The 19,112-nt window shown below is 32.3% G+C and overlaps 1 protein-coding gene across 1 annotated transcript in view; it reads left to right on the forward strand.

The window, feature by feature from the left end:
- The first annotated feature begins 10,941 nt into the window (after positions 1-10,941).
- The window catches only part of LOC133035391 (alpha-N-acetylglucosaminidase-like), a 19,711-nt gene continuing 11,540 nt past the window's right edge, over positions 10,942-19,112 (forward strand). The window contains exons 1-10 of the mRNA XM_061111263.1: positions 10,942-11,408; positions 11,501-11,580; positions 11,882-12,093; positions 12,233-12,354; positions 12,464-12,549; positions 13,388-13,482; positions 13,711-13,792; positions 17,285-17,391; positions 17,525-17,555; positions 18,011-18,128. Coding sequence (XP_060967246.1) covers positions 11,181-11,408; positions 11,501-11,580; positions 11,882-12,093; positions 12,233-12,354; positions 12,464-12,549; positions 13,388-13,482; positions 13,711-13,792; positions 17,285-17,391; positions 17,525-17,555; positions 18,011-18,128 — 1,161 coding nt within the window. The 5' untranslated portion in view covers positions 10,942-11,180. The remainder of the gene's footprint in view (positions 11,409-11,500; positions 11,581-11,881; positions 12,094-12,232; positions 12,355-12,463; positions 12,550-13,387; positions 13,483-13,710; positions 13,793-17,284; positions 17,392-17,524; positions 17,556-18,010; positions 18,129-19,112) is intronic.

The following is a 19,112-nucleotide window of genomic DNA, read 5'->3' on the forward strand; positions in this document are numbered from 1 at the left end:
AAGTAGATCAAGAATTTAGCACTAAAATTCACTAACTTATTAATTCTTCGTTGAATCCACGCATAGAACTTAGAATTGCACTCTCAGTATATAGAATGTTCTATATGTTCCACCATATAGAGACATCATTAGTTATCCATTGTTATAATCCTAATGTGATCAATGATCCTCTATATGAATGATCTACACTGTAAATGGATTAAATTACCGTTACACCCTACAATGTATTTATTCCTTAAAACACTTGACCCCGTTTAAATGATATTTCAGCTTATGTGAAATGAGTACTCCACCATTTATGTTCGTTTGGTCAAGCTCGAAGGAGATCATCCTTTGCTTACTATTCGCCAGATAGAAGCTATAGATTCCATGTTTATGATAGCGCTCCCACTCAATTGCACTACCGTGTTCCCAAAATGTACGTATCACCCTGACCTAAAAGTAGGCTTAACTAACAAATCAAAGAACACGAATAGCCTTTCAAGATTGAGCCTAATCATAACAGGATTAAGAACATTTGATCTAGGATCAACTAGGCGATATTGACTTGAATAGATTTTACGGTAAGTTTAATAAATCTAAGTCAAAGTTCAATATCGGTCCCTTCCGATGCATACTCCATGCATCCAACCTGAGCTTTACTTTAACCAATATTCTGGAAAGAACATAGTATTTCTCCAAATACAAGTAAACTCTTGTTGTAGATTATCATATCAGTAAAACCCTGTGTCTGATAAATCTAGGAAACTTTATTCACATAGTCATGTTTACTTTCCAATGTGTTGACGGCACAATAAACAGGATCAAGTATGTGAAAAGGGTTTCAGATGAATTTATACATTATGTACATATAATAATGAAATATTAAATGTTATTTCTGATCTATATTAATAAGTAAATCTGATTATATTGAAATGAGTTTTATTTAGTGCATAAAACCCAACAAACTCCCACTTGCACTAATATAAAACTAAAAGTGCGTTTCAAATAATCTCAACACCTTGATATACAAATCAAGTGTAGTAGTAGTAAACTCCTCGTAATAGGATCTGAAAGGTTGAATTAACCACAACCTTTTCTCCACCATTACTCTTCCTTAATCACAAAATCATTGATAATGTGAAATTCCTCTCTATATGTCTACTCTCTTGGGATACTGGATTCTATACCTTTGGCAACTACTTTTGGTTAATCAGGAAATTAACACTAGTAGTTTAAGGCAATTTGGAATGGTGCCAAAGATGTATAGAACTTTCCTTAGACTGAATAAGTACCTTTCCTGCAGCTTTAACATTCAGTCTCTCTCTGGTAGACCTAGAGACTTCAGATAGGTTTTTACACTTCTCCAAAATAACTATTCCACCCCCAGAGTAATCACCATCTTATCAGAAATATTTACTAGCACATAGGCAAATTTTGAAATCTGATATGGTGTAGTCTAAGAGTTTTAAACACACCCTTATAGACTAACATATAGTTCCTCTTCTTTATCTTAGGATTTACTTGATTGTCTTCCAATGTTCTTCTCCTGGATTAATCTGATACCTACTCATTACTCCCACTCAACAGCAGGTGTCTGGTCTAAGGCATACAAAAGCATATCTAAGACCTCTCACTGTTGATTTAAGAAATTCTTTCATGGCTTTATCTTTTCTGGAATAGTTGAGACTTTTCCTTAGATAAATAAAATCTATACCTAAGAAGTTGTGAAGCTTCTATAGATTGCCATTAGAAAGAAAATGCTTCAGCATCTTACTAAAGTAAGTTGCTTGCATTAGAGTAAGTAATTACCAGGTATACCACAAGCCATAGGTTTAGATAAACTCAAACCTATAATACTAGGAACAGGAAGTTTGTTAAGTCCATTGAATGGACTTATAAACGAAAATTTCCTTTTATGTCCTTGTAATAGAAAACTTTAGGTTATTCCATGTGAATGGATCAAACCATAGTTCTATTGGCTTTTCTTCTTAGTTTCTTATCTTGACAATCCATTACTTGTTTAAACTCACAATGGATTTTAATCACTAGTATCTCCCAAGTCATAAGAAGGTGAGTTCCTAGAAACTCTCCCACTACGACAAGGTACCGTGAATTATGTCGAAGAAAACTAAATGGTATTAACCTCTTTGGTTGTGACAAGACAACAGAGGCAGTGGGATCATCATATGTTATATAAGATGATAGAACACTTTTGGAATCAAGAATTAAATATCTCCTTTATTTGCTACTTGTTTTTCAGACTTAGTCATTTTCTTAGAAAAGTAGTATTTGTTTGAACAAACACTTTCTTATCTATTGACAATGGGATGGTCCACCCCTAATCACTTAGAATAGCTAACAAACCATGGTTAACAGTTCTAGCTTTTCTTAAGATTTTGATTAGGTCATCCATGAATCTAGTAATGATTTACATTAAGTATACAACCATTACATCATTCTGAAATTGTATTACCATAGAAGGATTTAGGCAACGACTAGTAACTAATCATCAACATGCAACTCGAAATTTCTGGGGAGGTAAGTTTGGATATAATTCAAAAATCAATTTAATGATCTTTGAACTGCATATCTACTAACTATTTCTCCACCCCTATCAGTTCGTAAGATCTTTAACCACTTACCTTAATGGTTTTAACCATTGCTAGAAATTAATGAAATTTTTCAAACATTTCAAATTTCTTGCTAAAAGGTATAATCTAGAGTTATCGTTTTAAGAATACAACGAAAAACTCATATCCACCCTTGAATGTACATCCATCTGCGAATGAGATGAACTACTTTCAGTGGATATAGGCATATTAACTCTTTGCAGAGATTGATCTTGTCAAATCAACTATGAACAAGATACAAATACCATAGATTAAAAAAAAGTGGTAGTGTCTTTTGATGACTTAGGTAAAGTTACATCAAAGAGTTCTTAGAATACTTCAAGTGGATCCTGGTCACAGAATACCTAACTCATATTCCATACAGTTTGAATCCATTAATAAAAGATGGATATTAAACACTTGAGAAAGTGTAACTGTATTGTATCTGGAATTAGAAATATAAGAAAATTTCTGTTTGGATTCTAAAATTAAAGTCAAAGACTTAAATTCAACCAAATATAATGAGTAATTCTTTCTTGGACCACCACTACTAATACAAACTCTAAGTCAGATTTGCCCATACAAGTAGGAGATTTCTAAGATTGAGGATTTATATCAATTGGGAATAGAATTTCGGGATTATAATCATATGCGTCATTTAATTTCTTAAGAGAAAATATAGAATGACATGAAATGATTTATAGACCATTCATCCAATGATATGTTATAAAGCTAATTCGAAATGAATAAGCTAAGAGGAATTAGGATAATTTCGTTTAAAATAAGAATCCAACGATGCTTCGATTAGCGAAAGACAAAGTAATCTTATTTATGTAATCTTCTTGTTTCATATTGTAAAAATACTAGTCTAAGGTGTCATCAATTGATGAACAGTTAGATGTCGCATATACAATACTTATCTTTCGAGATCTTACACTATTATGTATGTCTAATGGTGAAAATCCACTAGGGATTTATCTCATTAGATAAACAAACATGTCGGACCAACAATGAAGATTCGAAATTAAACTACAACTTAATAACAGAAAATAACATGGTTCAATATAAATTCATACACAATTCAGAAATTATAAACATATAGCAAGTAGGAATGACTAGTGAAAATACTAAAACATACAATCCTAAATAATTTCCAAGGTTTTCAACAAACTGATACAAAGGTCCCGTAGGCGAGAGTCAAAGCATCATTTATTGAATAGAGTTGTCAGCTCATCTAAAATAGAAACCATTCTAGCAACCTTTTATTCGATCAAAATAAGAATCCAACGTTGTCCCGGTAGGCGAGAGTCAAGGTTATTCTCATTTTATGAGCTTCCACCATTGTTTCATGTTTCATAAGTTTATCTCTAAGTAGTCACCGTTAGGGAGAGTCTAATAGAGACGAAAACTTACAAAACACTTATCAAATGAAATCTTACGGTGTTAAATGCGTTCAACGAATAACCATCCATAGGGGGACGAAGTCTAGCGTCTCGAGGTTATATTGAAAACATTTAACTTTTGTAAGACCAACAATGGAGATCGAATATCTTAATAATAATCAAGCTCATTATTTAAAGTGAGTTGTATTTTCTTTGATTCTCTTTATTTATTCTATTTATTTTAAATATATATTTATTTAATTAAAATTTCCAATTTAGAATGAAAAATTCCAAATATAAATTTTAATTTAATATTTATAAATTTTACTTAGATGGATATGAAAATAACATGAATTATTTCCATCTTAGTAATAATTTCCAATAAATATTTAGAAAAATATTCAATTTAAGTTGTTACAAAATTAATTTAAATTAATTTACAACTCAAATTTAATTTTCTATAAATATATATTGCATTTCGAAAAATTAAAGTATATAAGAATACAATTTTCGAAAAATGCATATTAAAATAAAAAATAAATCCTGGAAAAATTATTCTAATTTAATGTTGGCCCAAAATTAATTAATAAAATTAATTTACAACAAAAAATATAATTTTCCTATTTAATTAAATATATAAGAAAAATTTCAAATATTTAAGTATGATGATGAAAATCAACTTAAATATTAATTTTCTATTTAATTAAATACACTAGAAAAATACTTCAAGCAAAAATATCATCTATCTAGATTTTCCTTTGACTAATTAATTCAACTTCTAATAATATACTTTAATTCAATTTATTTTAAATTAATCAATAAATGAAAAAATCATTGATTTAAGTTGATCCAAGAATTAATTAAAATAAATAATTAATTTACAACTTAATCTATTTTTCAAATAAAATTCGAAATTCCAGCATTTAAGAAATGCAATTTCGAAATTTGATTAATAAAATAAAGAAAAAAATATATTTTGAAAATTATTTAAATTTAGTTGAAAAAATAAATTTCAACTAAAAATAATTTTCTATTTAATTAAATGTCATGAAAAAGAAATATTTAAGTATGATGATAAAAATCAACTTAGATATTTAATTTTCAAATTAATTAAATGTATTAAATTCAAGAAATAAATAATTAAGTGTAGAGAAGGCTTAATTATTAATTTCTAGTTTAATACTAGGAAAAATATACTTAAAATAAATTGTACCAAAATTAATTAAATAATTAATTTCACAATTTATAATATTTTCCTATTTAATATTAGAAATAATAAGTAGTCTAGAAATAACTATCTAGAAAATATCTTATTTGACTAATTATCTTTTCCACAAAATTTGAAAAAAATATCTAATTTAAGTTGTATTAGAAAAAATCTAGAACTTAAATATTTTTCAAATTTAAATTTAATTAAATATCAAAAATTAAGTTGTAACCACTTAATTTAAAAATATTCCATTTTAAGTTAATATTCGAAAAGATATTAACTTAAAAAATATTTAAAGAATCTTAATAACCAATGCCTAAAATTCCTCAACTTAATTTTGAAATTTGAAATTCAAAAGATATTCAGATTTAAGTTGGTTAGTTGAAGATAACTAAATATCAACTTAAATAGGAATATTTAATGAAAAATTTAAATTAAGTTCCAGAAAGAATCTAGATGGTTATAATTCTATATTTAACTAAATACAAGAAAATACATATAGTTTAGCTTAGAATAAAGAATTCTTTAAACTATAATTTTCTTAAATTAATTTCAAAATAAATGAAATTAATTATGTTGCTAATCAATTTTATTAGGTTAAACTAGTGTAATTAACCTAGTACATTTGTTCAAATCAGGCAAATGGGCCTTCACAATTGGCGTGGTTTGTGTGAGGGGGTGTTGGGTTCAGTATGTCGTACCCACTTCTATGGCTCCCAACTCTCACACAAGGCCCAAAAGAGAGGAATTTAACCTTAATAAGAACAACTGTTATTAATTGAATAAGCCCAAAAACTAAATGGGCCTAAATAAATTCTATCAAGAACTATGATAATTTATTTTAGCAACAGCAACCTATATGCATCTATAATCAAATTAAACACATAGGCTCACACAGGCACACTTTGGATGGGTCCTATCATGTTGCTAGGTCATACACAGATGAAAGAAGATTGTAAATTATACCTGTTACAAATTATTATCTTGACCAAGGGAGCCATCAGATCATTAGATCTGGCAAAAGGTAACCATGACTATTTGCAATCAAGTAATAATAGGTTTTTAAAAACTTACAAACAAGTTAAAACACATACTCCTGCAACAAGGTTAGCTGGATAGTTGGATGTAGGATTTATTTAATTTTAAATTAAATATTTAATTTCGAAAATAATTAATTAAATAAAAAAAATTCGAAAATTTTAAAAAAAAAATTGAAAAAATTCGAAAATTAAATTTAAAATTAAACCTACAATTTTGAAAAATTAGGTTTCAACCAACCTAAATATCATTTCAAAATTTGCTAACTACTTTTAAAAAATTAAATGTTATTTTAAAAATAAAAATTGTAAAAGATAAATGAAATATCTTTTCAGATTTTAAATTTAATTTAAATAAATAAAATAAGAAAATTTAAAAGTTAGCAAAATATCTTACATCTATTTAAAATTACATGATTATAAATATCTTATTTTAAATTTAAATAAGGTCAAAATATCTAAAAAGATTTAATTTAAAAAAAATCTTAAAAGATAAGATATAATTAAAAATATCTTAAAAGATAAGATATCTTAAAAATATCTTAAAAGATTTTATAAATATCTTATAAAATCTGACCTTAAATTTAAAAAAAAAATAAGATATAATCAAATTTAAAAATAAGATAGATTTTTAAGCAAGAAGATAGATACTAATTCTATTCAAATTCAAATTATGCTAATATCTTGAATTAAATTAAAAAAAATTAAATTAATTCAAAATGATAATTAGAATTGAATTAGGAATAGTAATAGTATATATACAAAACTATACAAAAAATTGGAAGTTAATTCCATGAAAAAGCATGAAAAATCGAAGAAAAACAAAAAAATTTGAAACTGTACGGACAGATTTGCGATCGCAGGAAAATATCAGCACAGCCCCGATTTTTTCAAATCTTCAAAAAATCATAACTAATTCAAATAAAATCCAAATTAAGTTCTGTAAAAGGCTAACTTGCTTAATTTTTTCCATACTATCCAATAAAAATAATTCCATAGATGAAATCGCAATTATTTTTCACGAAAATTTCACAAACATCAATCAATCATCAAATAACACTCAATACAACATGATACCATCCAAAGAACATACAAACAATCGTTTTAAAGTCCAAATTTCTTGCAAGTAAATCAATTACCATGGCTCTGATACCAGTTGTTGGAAATTATTTTACCAGGATCTTAGATCTACTCACAAGTATGTTTATTAACATCCTAAATAAGAACTTTCTAAAACGATAAATTAAACACATATAAAGTTTAAGAAACCTTACATTGGGTGCAGCGGAATATAATGACTCCTTCCGTTCAGATATCTAGCCCTTGATTCCTTTCTGTAGCAGAGCATTATCAATATCTGAACCTGAATCTCTTTCTCTGAATCTTTGATGCTGAAACTCCTTTGCTGATGATCTTTCTTCACGATCTTCCTCACTATGATTGAGGTATCACTTGCTGTGTGTGGGCACTACTCATACACTAAGAATTTCAAAATTCAAGAGGGAAGAGAAAGAAGAAGTGGCAGCTAAAGATAGGGAGAGAGAAAGGCTCAGGTTTTTCTCTGAAGGAAAAATAGAAAATTTAAGTGTAGAAATTTAGTGTAAATTTTCTGAAGCCTTCACTATCTATTTATAGCATTCCACTAGGGTTAGGTTTGAATTATTTGGCATTAAAATAATGAAAAAATCAGTTTAAATTTCCTACAAAAGTGGCTGGCCCTATACAAGTGGATTTGGGCCTCACTTTTTGCAATTTTGCAGTTTTATCTTTTCTGCATCTAATTTTCTCAAAAACGCCAATTTTCTAATTCAACCATTTAAATGTCAATTCTAACTATTTAATAACTATAAATAATTATTAAATAATATTGTCATTTATCATATTTATTAATTGAACCATACAAAGTATCATAATTAACAAATATGCCCCTATAACTCTTTCTTTACAATTTCGCCCTTACTTAGTGAAAATTTCACAAATAGACATAGTCTAGTTTGAGAATTATAATTGATTAATCAAAACCAATTACATGAGTCTTACAAGTAATATTATCTCAACTAGTGGGGGGACCATGGGTCTATATAACCGAGCTTCCAATAAGTAGATCAAGAATTTAGCACTAAAATTCACTAACTTATTAATTCTTCGTTGAATCCACGCATAGAACTTAGAATTGCACTCTCAGTATATAGAATGTTCTATATGTTCCACCATATAGAGACATCATTAGTTATCCATTGTTATAATCCTAATGTGATCAATGATCCTCTATATGAATGATCTACACTGTAAATGGATTAAATTACCGTTACACCCTACAATGTATTTATTCCTTAAAACACTTGACCCCGTTTAAATGATATTTCAGCTTATGTGAAATGAGTACTCCACCATTTATGTTCGTTTGGTCAAGCTCGAAGGAGATCATCCTTTGCTTACTATTCGCCAGATAGAAGCTATAGATTCCATGTTTATGATAGCGCTCCCACTCAATTGCACTACCGTGTTCCCAAAATGTACGTATCACCCTGACCTAAAAGTAGGCTTAACTAACAAATCAAAGAACACGAATAGCCTTTCAAGATTGAGCCTAATCATAACAGGATTAAGAACATTTGATCTAGGATCAACTAGGCGATATTGACTTGAATAGATTTTACGGTAAGTTTAATAAATCTAAGTCAAAGTTCAATATCGGTCCCTTCCGATGCATACTCCATGCATCCAACCTGAGCTTTACTTTAACCAATATTCTGGAAAGAACATAGTATTTCTCCAAATACAAGTAAACTCTTGTTGTAGATTATCATATCAGTAAAACCCTGTGTTTGATAAATCTAGGAAACTTTATTCACATAGTCATGTTTACTTTCCAATGTGTTGACGGCACAATAAACAGGATCAAGTATGTGAAAAGGGTTTCAGATGAATTTATACATTATGTACATATAATCATGAAATAAATCATGTGAACCATGCAACATTAAATGTTATTTCTGATCTATATTAATAAGTAAATCTGATTATATTGAAATGAGTTTTATTTAGTGCATAAAACCCAACATAAAGTTTGTTCATTAGTATTGAAGTCCTGAAGTACTTCATATGTATGAAGAATTATAGATATATGATCATTTGATATGGAAATTAAGATCATAAAACAAGATGGAATAAATATATGGTCTTGGAGTACCATCATTGTCACAAATGAAAATTTGTAGTACCATTAATGTGTTATGTTCATATCTACTTTAAATTTTAAATTTTCGTATGAACAAAGTTGTGTACACACATGAATGATACAATTAGTTGGATAAAGATTAATGTTCCACGAACCCCTCATCTATAATTTAGAAGTCCATGCATACTCTGGAAGAGTTATAGAAAATATATGATCAAAGATTATATATGGTGATATTTTAAAAGTGATAACAATAATCTTATGAGATATATTATCACCAAAAGAATTATGGATCATATGTGCATGGCGGGGAGACATATTCATATTGCACTCTTTTTCCCTTAGCTCAAGTTTTGTCCCACTGGGTTTTCCTGGCAAGGTTTTTAACGAGGCAAGTTGCAAATAGTTATGAATATGAAATATATATTGTACTCTTTTTTCCCTTAGCTCAGATTTTGTCCCACTGGGTTTTTCTGGCAAGGTTTTTAACGAGGCAACTATAAATCATGTTAACATACTTGCATTTTATGAAGCAAGTAGAGAATGTGTGTGAGTGAGATCATTGACATAGCATATTCGGGAAACATATGGATTGCACTCAATAAAGAAGTATCAACCCAAGCAATTCTCTATGGATAATACTGCTTGCATCGTTCAACTAAAAGGAGGTACATTGAAGGAGATAGAGTTAGAACACATTCCACGAAATTCTTCTTTATATGCTTCAAGAAAATGCATATTGGTGTTCAACATATTCAATCAAGTGTCAATCTTACAAACTTATTCACAAAGTTATTACCAACATCAACATTTGAGAAGACGGCAGACAAGATCGAAATTCGTCGATTAGAAGATCTCCACAAATGCCTAAATGAGGGGGAGTTAGTTTACATTATACTCTTTTTCCTTTGATCAAGTTTTCAGCAAGATTTTTAATAAGGCAGTTATTATGGACATCCAAGGGGGAGTGTTATAAATATTAATAATTATGTGGATGTCCAAATCTTTTATTTATTACCATTAATTGTAATCAATATTCCTCTTTTTCTTAGTTTCCCTTTTTCTTAGTTTCTTAATATCTCACTCTTGTATTTGTATAAATAGGGGTTCACCCCATTGGAATAAACAACTCAGAAATTCTCATTCACTTTCTCTTTCTCTCTTCATCTTCTTCTTCTTTTCTCTCATCTACTTTATATTATTTTATAACAGAGATTGATTTTTAATTTTCTTTTTATCTTACACCCATTTAAGTAATGTTTCTTTAAGTATTAGAACATCAATTTTTAGTTTATTTTTGGATTAAATTAAGAACATATTTAAATCATCAAGCTTTCTTAATACTAATATATTGCATTCAGTATTCACTTTTACTTGACAACTTTACAAATTATAATATTTAGATACACATAATAATAATCTCCCCTAATAACTAATAATATATTTTATTTTTAATTTTTAATTGTATCACTTTCAAATAACATAGAAAAAAACTAGCATAAAATTTAGTATATGTGCCTCGCACGTAGCTGTTTACTAGTATATATATATACACCTTACTATATAAATTATTGTATTTTTTGTTTTTATTATTTTTTATTTTATTTTAAGTCCACCACACATGTAGTGGGGCTATTTGGTTTGTTATGGCCGGCTTCTGATTCTCTCTGAATAATCCAAGACTCAACCACTTCGTTCTTTGCTCTCCAAAATACAAGATTCCCTTCTTCCTCACCATGTTCCTTTCTTCTCTACTCTCCTCCACTCCACTCCTCTCCAATGGCCTCCTCCTTTCCCGCCATTTTATTCACTCTCTTTCTCCTTACATGTCTCACCTTCCCCACCGCTCATCCCTCCAGTATTGGAGTTCGTCACCTCTCCAACCTTCTCCAAACGCAGGATCGCGAGAGGTCTCCACCTTCCCTTCAACTTGCCGCCGCTCGTGGCGTCCTTCGCCGGCTAATTCCTTCTCATTCTTCCTCCTTCGATTTTCAAATTGTCTCTAAGGTCCACTATTTTCTTCTCCACTTAGTTTCTTTATGCTGGTCGCTAAGCCAAGAAAATTGCTTACTAACGCTACTTTTCAATGTTTTCTTTAGGAGCAATGCGGAGGTGCGTCTTGCTTCATCATCAGGAACCATCCTGATTTCCATAGACGTGGAGGGGACCCAGAAATTTTGTATGTTCACTGCTCGACTTTTTTTGTCTTTTCTTTGGTTAAGGTTAATTTCATTTTCAATTTGTAAATGAAGTTTAAAATACTTAACGTTCAGCATTGAGAAATTTTTTCATAGTGTTAACTAGTACTAGTAGTATTGTTGAGGAGTTAATGAGATACCCTTTTGCCAACTTAGTTGAAGAATACTTGTTCTTTTGATTTGAACTTTAAACTTATGAACGCCATTCGGACTGGCATCATAGAACAACCAAAGCTCTCTTATTTTTTAACCAAAATATTGTGATGTTTAATTGGAAAATAGAATAATTGGGGTCACTGGAGTGGACATTGTGGCTGGTCTGCACTGGTATTTGAAGAATTGGTGTGGTTCACATATATCCTGGGACAAAACTGGCGGAGCTCAACTATGTTCGGTGCCAAAAGCTGGATTGCTCCCCCGTGTCGATGATAATGGCGTTTTTGTCCCAAGACCTGTTCCCTGGAGTTATTACCAAAATGCTGTCTCATCTAGCTGTAAGCTTGTGTTTCCAAACTGCTATGTATTTTGTGAGAAACAAGCTATTGAAAAACCATTTGTATGGCCCGTGGCTTCCAATTTTGGAGTTGTCTTATAAATTTGAATTTTTGTTCTTTCATTATCTGTTTTTGTTAGATTCTTTTGCTTGGTGGGATTGGGAAAGGTGGGAGAAGGAGATTGATTGGATGGCTCTTCAGGGTATCAACCTACCTCTAGCATTTACAGGGCAAGAGGCTATCTGGCAGAAAGTTTTTCAGGTTGGAAATGAACCAAGTCTCCTTTTTTCTTCACAAAATTTACATTCAAAATCAATGCATTGCCAGAACTGATACTCTTTTTGATGTTTTATAATTTTCTTATATACAGAAATTTAATATGAGCAGTAAGGATTTGGATGATTTCTTTGGAGGTCCTGCATTCCTAGCATGGTCTCGTATGGGAAATTTGCATGGGTGAGTTAACGAGTAGCTGAACTAAGTGAACTCATTTATAATTTATGATATAATGAGTATATAATGTGTGTATTTATTTTTTAATTTTCTTATTTTTTATTTTTTATAGTGTCTGTTCTGAGAAATTCGTTGGATTAGATTACTTTAGTAAGAAAAATAAAATTTTTCCATGAGAATAAGTACTAGTTAGGAAACTCATAGATGCACATGGTTATATTATGGATGTGAAGAGCAGGAGTCATCAAACATTCAGACTTTTGGGGGGAGAGACCGAGGAAATAAAGAGAATAGGAAGGTTGATTAGAAAATGTCTTGTTCTAACTTTTATACAGGACACCATGTCAAGCATTAAGATCCTCCAGTCATAGTGAGTTTTTTTTTTTTTTCTTTTCTTTTTTTTCTTTTGTGTGTGTGTGTTTTCTTCAATTAAGGTTCAAAAATTGAAGTTTGAGTTTGGATGTGTGTTTTCTTCACTTAATGCTGTTGAATATCTCTTCTTGTCTGTCTTAGTTGGTGGATGTGATTTTCCTGAAATACTTTTAAAGTTCTCTAGTTTATATGCTTTATTTTATACTCTGCAGCATCGTAGAGTATGCTTGTTCAATTCAAACCTTGTCCATTGTATTAGTACACTTCCTGTAATAAATTTATGAATGGTATTTTTTATATTTATATGTGCCTGTTTTTCATTATTGAAATCTTCAAAGAATTATGTTAACATATTTCTCTGGGTGTAGTATGTCAAGGAGAGCTTTCATCTTTGGCAAAACCAGATGCTCTCCAAATAGAAAGTTTATATAGTGTTGACTTTCTGTTGTACATGTAACATTCTATACAGATGGGGAGGTCCATTGCCACAAAGTTGGCTTGATCAACAGCTTTTACTACAGAAGAAGATACTTCGAAGGATGTACGAACTTGGAATGACTCCTGGTACATATAGATACAACCACTGAATAATATAGTTTTGTATATTTAATACTATCTTAATCTTTCGTTATGCTCTGTGCCTGCAGAAGGAAGTTACCAGCATTACCATTCTAGGATAAAATCTTTTTCTTTTCTAGGGTGGAAATAAGAATTGTACTGAATATTTATTTTTTAATAGGGTCTTCTCCTCCTGATAAATTATATTACCATGTTTTTATATTTCTGCTTCAGTACTTCCGGCCTTCTCTGGTAATGTTCCTGCTGCACTGAAAAGTAGATTTCCATTTGCAAAGATAACACGCTTGGGAAATTGGTGAGTCTTGTTATCTGATATTTGGATTTTGATACTTTCTGGTTAAGCATAAAGTTTGAAAGATGTGAAAATTGTAAACTACTTTATTGTTTTTGTAATTGTTAGGCCTTGGGATTAGTATGGTGGGCTAGCATATATTAAATAAAAGGGTATTTGAGTCTTTGTTTTGAGGGTAATGTTTAGGAGGGAATACACTGGTATATATAGGTGAGTAAGATAGTAGAGAAGGTATGCAATGTATTGAGTAAATCTCTAATTGCTTCAAAGGGGCCTAAGGGCTCCCTTACTCTGTAATTGAGTTTCTCCTACTTTTAATACACATTTTCTATTGTTTTACTATTGTTCTACTCCTATTATTGCTACTGTTTTGTGGTGTTCTTGAGCGGAAGATCTTGGGTCTTATGAATTGGTATCAGAGCGGAAGTTCTTGGTGGGTACCGGTGACTATCACAATGGAATCAAGAGTGGTTGGATCGGATTCAACATTATCTAAGCTGAATTCGGTGGAGGCGACACTAGACAGATTGGAAACTGCTAGAAACAGAATCAGGGAGGCTGCGGAGCATCGATTTGAGTTTCAAGCCTCGAAAAATGAATTGCCGCTGTTCGACGCAGGAGATGACCCCGAGGAATGGGCTTACAGGGCTGAATTGCACTTTAGCTTACAACATTTGACACCAGCGGAAAAATTAGACAATGCAATCATTGTCTCGAAGGAGCAGCTCGGAGATGGTTCTGCTGGGAAAATCGGAGGTATCCTTTTCAAATGTGGAATGAACTGAAATCCCTACTGATTCGCAGATTCAGTCCCCAATCCACGCACGAAGGTTCAGTGTATCATCGAAGGTTTAAGGTTGAAGATGACAAAGATCTTGTGAAATCAGATCTCCTAAAGGATATTGAGGCTAAGATTAATGAAGAGAAGGATGTTAAAAGCGATGAAGAGATGGACAGGGCAATAAGAGAACACAAACGAGCGTTCGCTAGACTCGACAGCTTCAGGGAAACTGTCACTGCTGCACCACCGTTTTCTGGAATGACGGAGTGGAATTCACGTGTGTTGGATGTGATGAATGTTGCTAGTGATACGGAGATTTTACAATTGGAGAGTTCCATGGATACTGAGGTTAAAAATGACGTGCGATCTATTCAAGCAAAACCACCGATTGCTGTTGAGGAACTCTCACAGAAAAAAATTCAAATCTCAGTAGATCAACAAACAGACTCAGCATTGAGTTGCCAAGATTTTGGAATGAAATTTTCAGTGGAGAAGAACCCACAGCGGGCAACATCGCCGGAGAAGAAGGTGGTGTTGAAGATGGTGCCGAACGAGGAGGAGATGACGAAGATGCTGTCAGCGATAGCGTTGGAGGAGGAAGACCCGCTGGTGGTGTCGTTTGGGTGGGTTTCATCGCTGGTGCCGAGGTCGATCACGTTGCTGGCGGTGACGGAGCCGAACCGACCGTGGAAGTCGTCGCCGGAGACGAAGAAGAGGGAGACGTGGTCGCTGGAAGAGTCGCCTAAGGTTCAGCCATTGAAGACACCATCTCGAAGAGAAGAGCTGCGAAATGGGGATCTTCTTTTGAAGAAGACGATGATGGGGAGGGGCTTCAATTTACTAAAACTTAAACCCAATTATTTAAGGCTCAAGCCCTACCACAATCAGCCCAGTCCATTTAATTGGGCTCTATATCCGGCCCACCTTCTAAGAAATTCTAAACCCATCTCTTTTCCTTTTAATTGGATTCCATATGTCACTCATATAATATCACACGTGGGCCCAATTTTTCACTCAGCAAAGGCATTTACCATTTGGGATCCACGCCTTAGACCAAAAGCAAATTGTTATGCACTTCCACTTCTTAGCATCCTCGGCATTTATGGAAGCGTCACAGGCGGTGATCGACAGAGGATACTTCGTCTTCTCTACCATTTCTTTGTACAGAATTTTACACTTTTTGCATCTTTTGGTCATATGATTCAAACACAAGAAAGGGATGCGAATTTGAAGGTGCTGATGAAGTGGCCTACTCAGCATAGGTATAAAATTACTATACAGTTGGGTGAAGACTTTGGATTTGTTAAGGATCAGGATATGGTGCAGTTGAACATTTTCCAGACGAAGGGTTGTTAGTTCTCTTGAGGTCATGCTTCAGTACTCCATGTTGTCTACTAAGATTAACCATACAAGAATGGTAAGAGGTTGCCTCAATGTATCTAAAAAGTACTATGTGGAATATCTAAGATTGGTCTGGAGTGAGATTTTTAATATGTTTAAGACATTTTTTGACAAAGCAAAACATCAACATGAAATAATAGAAGAATTTCTACACATGTACTGGGTCTACCCTTGTAGTATATCAACCGTTAGGGGTCTCTATGTTGGTGTCAATGCCACTATCACTCCACTACTAAGTTTTGGCAATGGTGCTTTGGGGATATTGGATCGTGTTCGTGCTGTAATGAAGTTTGGCAAGTTGTCTTTCCTTGACTTTGTGTCGCTGAGGATGCCTTTGGTGGATGAGAAGTATAACTTTGGTGCTTTGCTAGTGCCATTCAAGCATTGGGTTTTTGATAGAGGGCGCCAAACACTACTCCAACCAGCCAATGGTGCATCAAGGACATGTCAGAATACCACATTACTAACCTGGTTCTTTGACAGAGGTCGCACACAGCATAGGGCTCTAGACTCGAGTGATTTGATCAATCACCTTGAGGACAAGGTGAATTTCGGGCGGCCGGTAATGTTAGGCCTTGGGATTAGTATGGTGGGCTAGCATATATTAAATAAAAGGGTATTTGAGTCTTTGTTTTGAGGGTAATGTTTATGAGGGAATACACTAGTATATATAGGTGAGTAAGATAGTAGAGAAGGTATGCAATGTATTGAGTAAATCTCTAATTGCTTCAAAGGGGCCTAAGGGCTCCCTTACTCTGTAATTGAGTTTCTCCTACTTTTAATACACATTTTCTATTGTTTTACTATTGTTCTACTCCTATTATTGCTACTGTTTTGTGGTGTTCTTGAGCGGAAGATCTCGGGTCTTATCAGTAATATTACAAAAGATATAAGATTGAAAACTAGGTTTCTGATAGAAATGCATGCAGAGTGCATAAATGTATACATACACACATGTGCATGCTATCATATGCAGATTTCATAATTAGCATACTGCTATCAAGTGACATACACACTATAATGATCCTAGAGTGATCACTGCTAGAGGGATGGAAGAAGTCTCCTAAATGGAGCTACACTGAAGCAAAAGTAGAGCAAACATTTTTCATTTTTTTTATATGAAAGTCTAACAAGAAAATGGAACAAGTCCACAAAGAAGAATACTTTAAATGTCACTTTTCAACATGGAATTCTTGAATATTAGTGAAACAATCTATTTTTAGTAATGAATTTTTCTTAATTTTATATGCTGAACTATGTATAATAGAGTGATAGGTGAAAACTTTTTTCATTTCTTTGTCATTATGCTTCAGGTTTACAGTGAAGAGTGACCCTAGATGGTGCTGTACATATCTTCTTGATGCAACTGATCCTTTGTTTGTTGAAATTGGGCGAGCATTCATTGAGCAGCAGCTAGAAGGTGACCACTAATCCCACACCTTGTCTTTTGTGCTTATAGGATTTCCAGGGTGCTGTGCTTTCTTATGGCAAGACTGACACTCTAAAGTTCATATTCTAATTTGTTCCACTGGCTGGTTTACATGTTTTGGCAGAATATGGAAAGATGGGTCATATATATAACTGGTAATGTTCTCTAATTCCATGACTGTTCCTCCCAAGTTTCTCTAACATCCTAACTATAGATTGGGAATTTGATTTGAAAGAGAAAGAGGGGGGGTTAGTCAGTCTAGAAAGAGGTTTGGAGAATGGAATTTCAAGCTTCCTTCTGCTGCAACTTCTTTTACTCTAATTTTAAGCTATAATGCTGAATGGTTTTTATAAATCAGATTTTTAAGATTGAGAGAAGGAGGTTTTGTGAATAAATTAATAATGATATGTGAAATTCTAGGTTCACTTTTCTCCTAGGCTAGACGTTATTTCTTGACTGATAGGCTTTTCCCCACAAAACTATTATCGATTGCATCAATTAATACATAAGCAAATGTAGTGTTCGATGCTGTTCATTCCAAATGTGCATGGATCTAATATAAATTGATGTTATATCACAACATGTTAATGACTTATTGGACCCATTGCAGTGACACTTTTGATGAGAATACTCCACCTGTTGATGACCCAGAGTACATTTCTTCATTAGGAGCTGCAATCTTTAGGGGAATGCAAAGTGGTGATAGTAATGCTGTCTGGCTAATGCAGGTAAATAGGTTAAATCTCATTTGATCTTTTACTCAGAGCTTAAGTATGTTTTTTATTTATTTATTTATTCGAAAAAGAGAAAGAGTTCTCTTGTTTTAGATTGACCCCCTCCAAAGTTTATTGCGTAATCTCACATATGGCGGAGGAAAACCGTAGTAACAAAGATATATTAAAATAAAACATAACATATCTGCTTTTAAATAGGGATGGGGATTAATCTATCAATACAAAATATTGATAGGCCTTAAAGCACTCACAACAAATGAGTTATAATAGCTAAAAGCTAAAAAAAAATAGCTAAAAGTTTAAAATTGAGCTCCAACAAATGCTTTAAATCCTTAGCTATTATACCTCATCCCAAACTCCAAAACAAAATTCTCTACATTTAGCTCATGAATAGTGAAGAGGTAAAACATAGTTTATATTTTTTCTTTCTCTCTTTCATTCAATTAATTAATTTTTTATTATTTTTTTACTCATTTTCATATTTTTTTTTGTTTTAATTAATAAAATATATGTAAAAATATAATATTTATATGATATAGAGAAAAATATTTAGAAGCTGGTGTGTGGTGTAATGTAAATGTGCGAGGTAAAATAAAAAAAATAGTGTTTTGGTGAGGTATTTTAAAGAATAGAGTAGAGAAGTTGTTGGGAGTGCTCTTAGGATAATAAATAAGAGGGGTATATGGATAATTGTAAAGAGAGGTAGTGGCACTATATATACGAGTAGTGAGGCGGGGCGAGGGGAATGAATTAGTTAGAGCTCTCGACAGAGCACTGGGTCTCTCGAATACCCAGCAACTAAGTTTTGTTATCTTCGTATCAATATACCAACTATTATTGTCCTATATTTCCTACTGTTATATTAAATTGATAGAAAATTCCTATCAAGTGGCATCAGAGCAATCGATCTATGGGTAAAGGTCGGTGTGACGGAAATTCGATTAGAGCTTCAATGAAATCAACGTTTCAGGCAACACT

Source organism: Cannabis sativa, chromosome 3, assembly GCF_029168945.1.
Source record: "Cannabis sativa cultivar Pink pepper isolate KNU-18-1 chromosome 3, ASM2916894v1, whole genome shotgun sequence".
Taxonomy (NCBI): Eukaryota; Viridiplantae; Streptophyta; class Magnoliopsida; order Rosales; family Cannabaceae; genus Cannabis; species Cannabis sativa.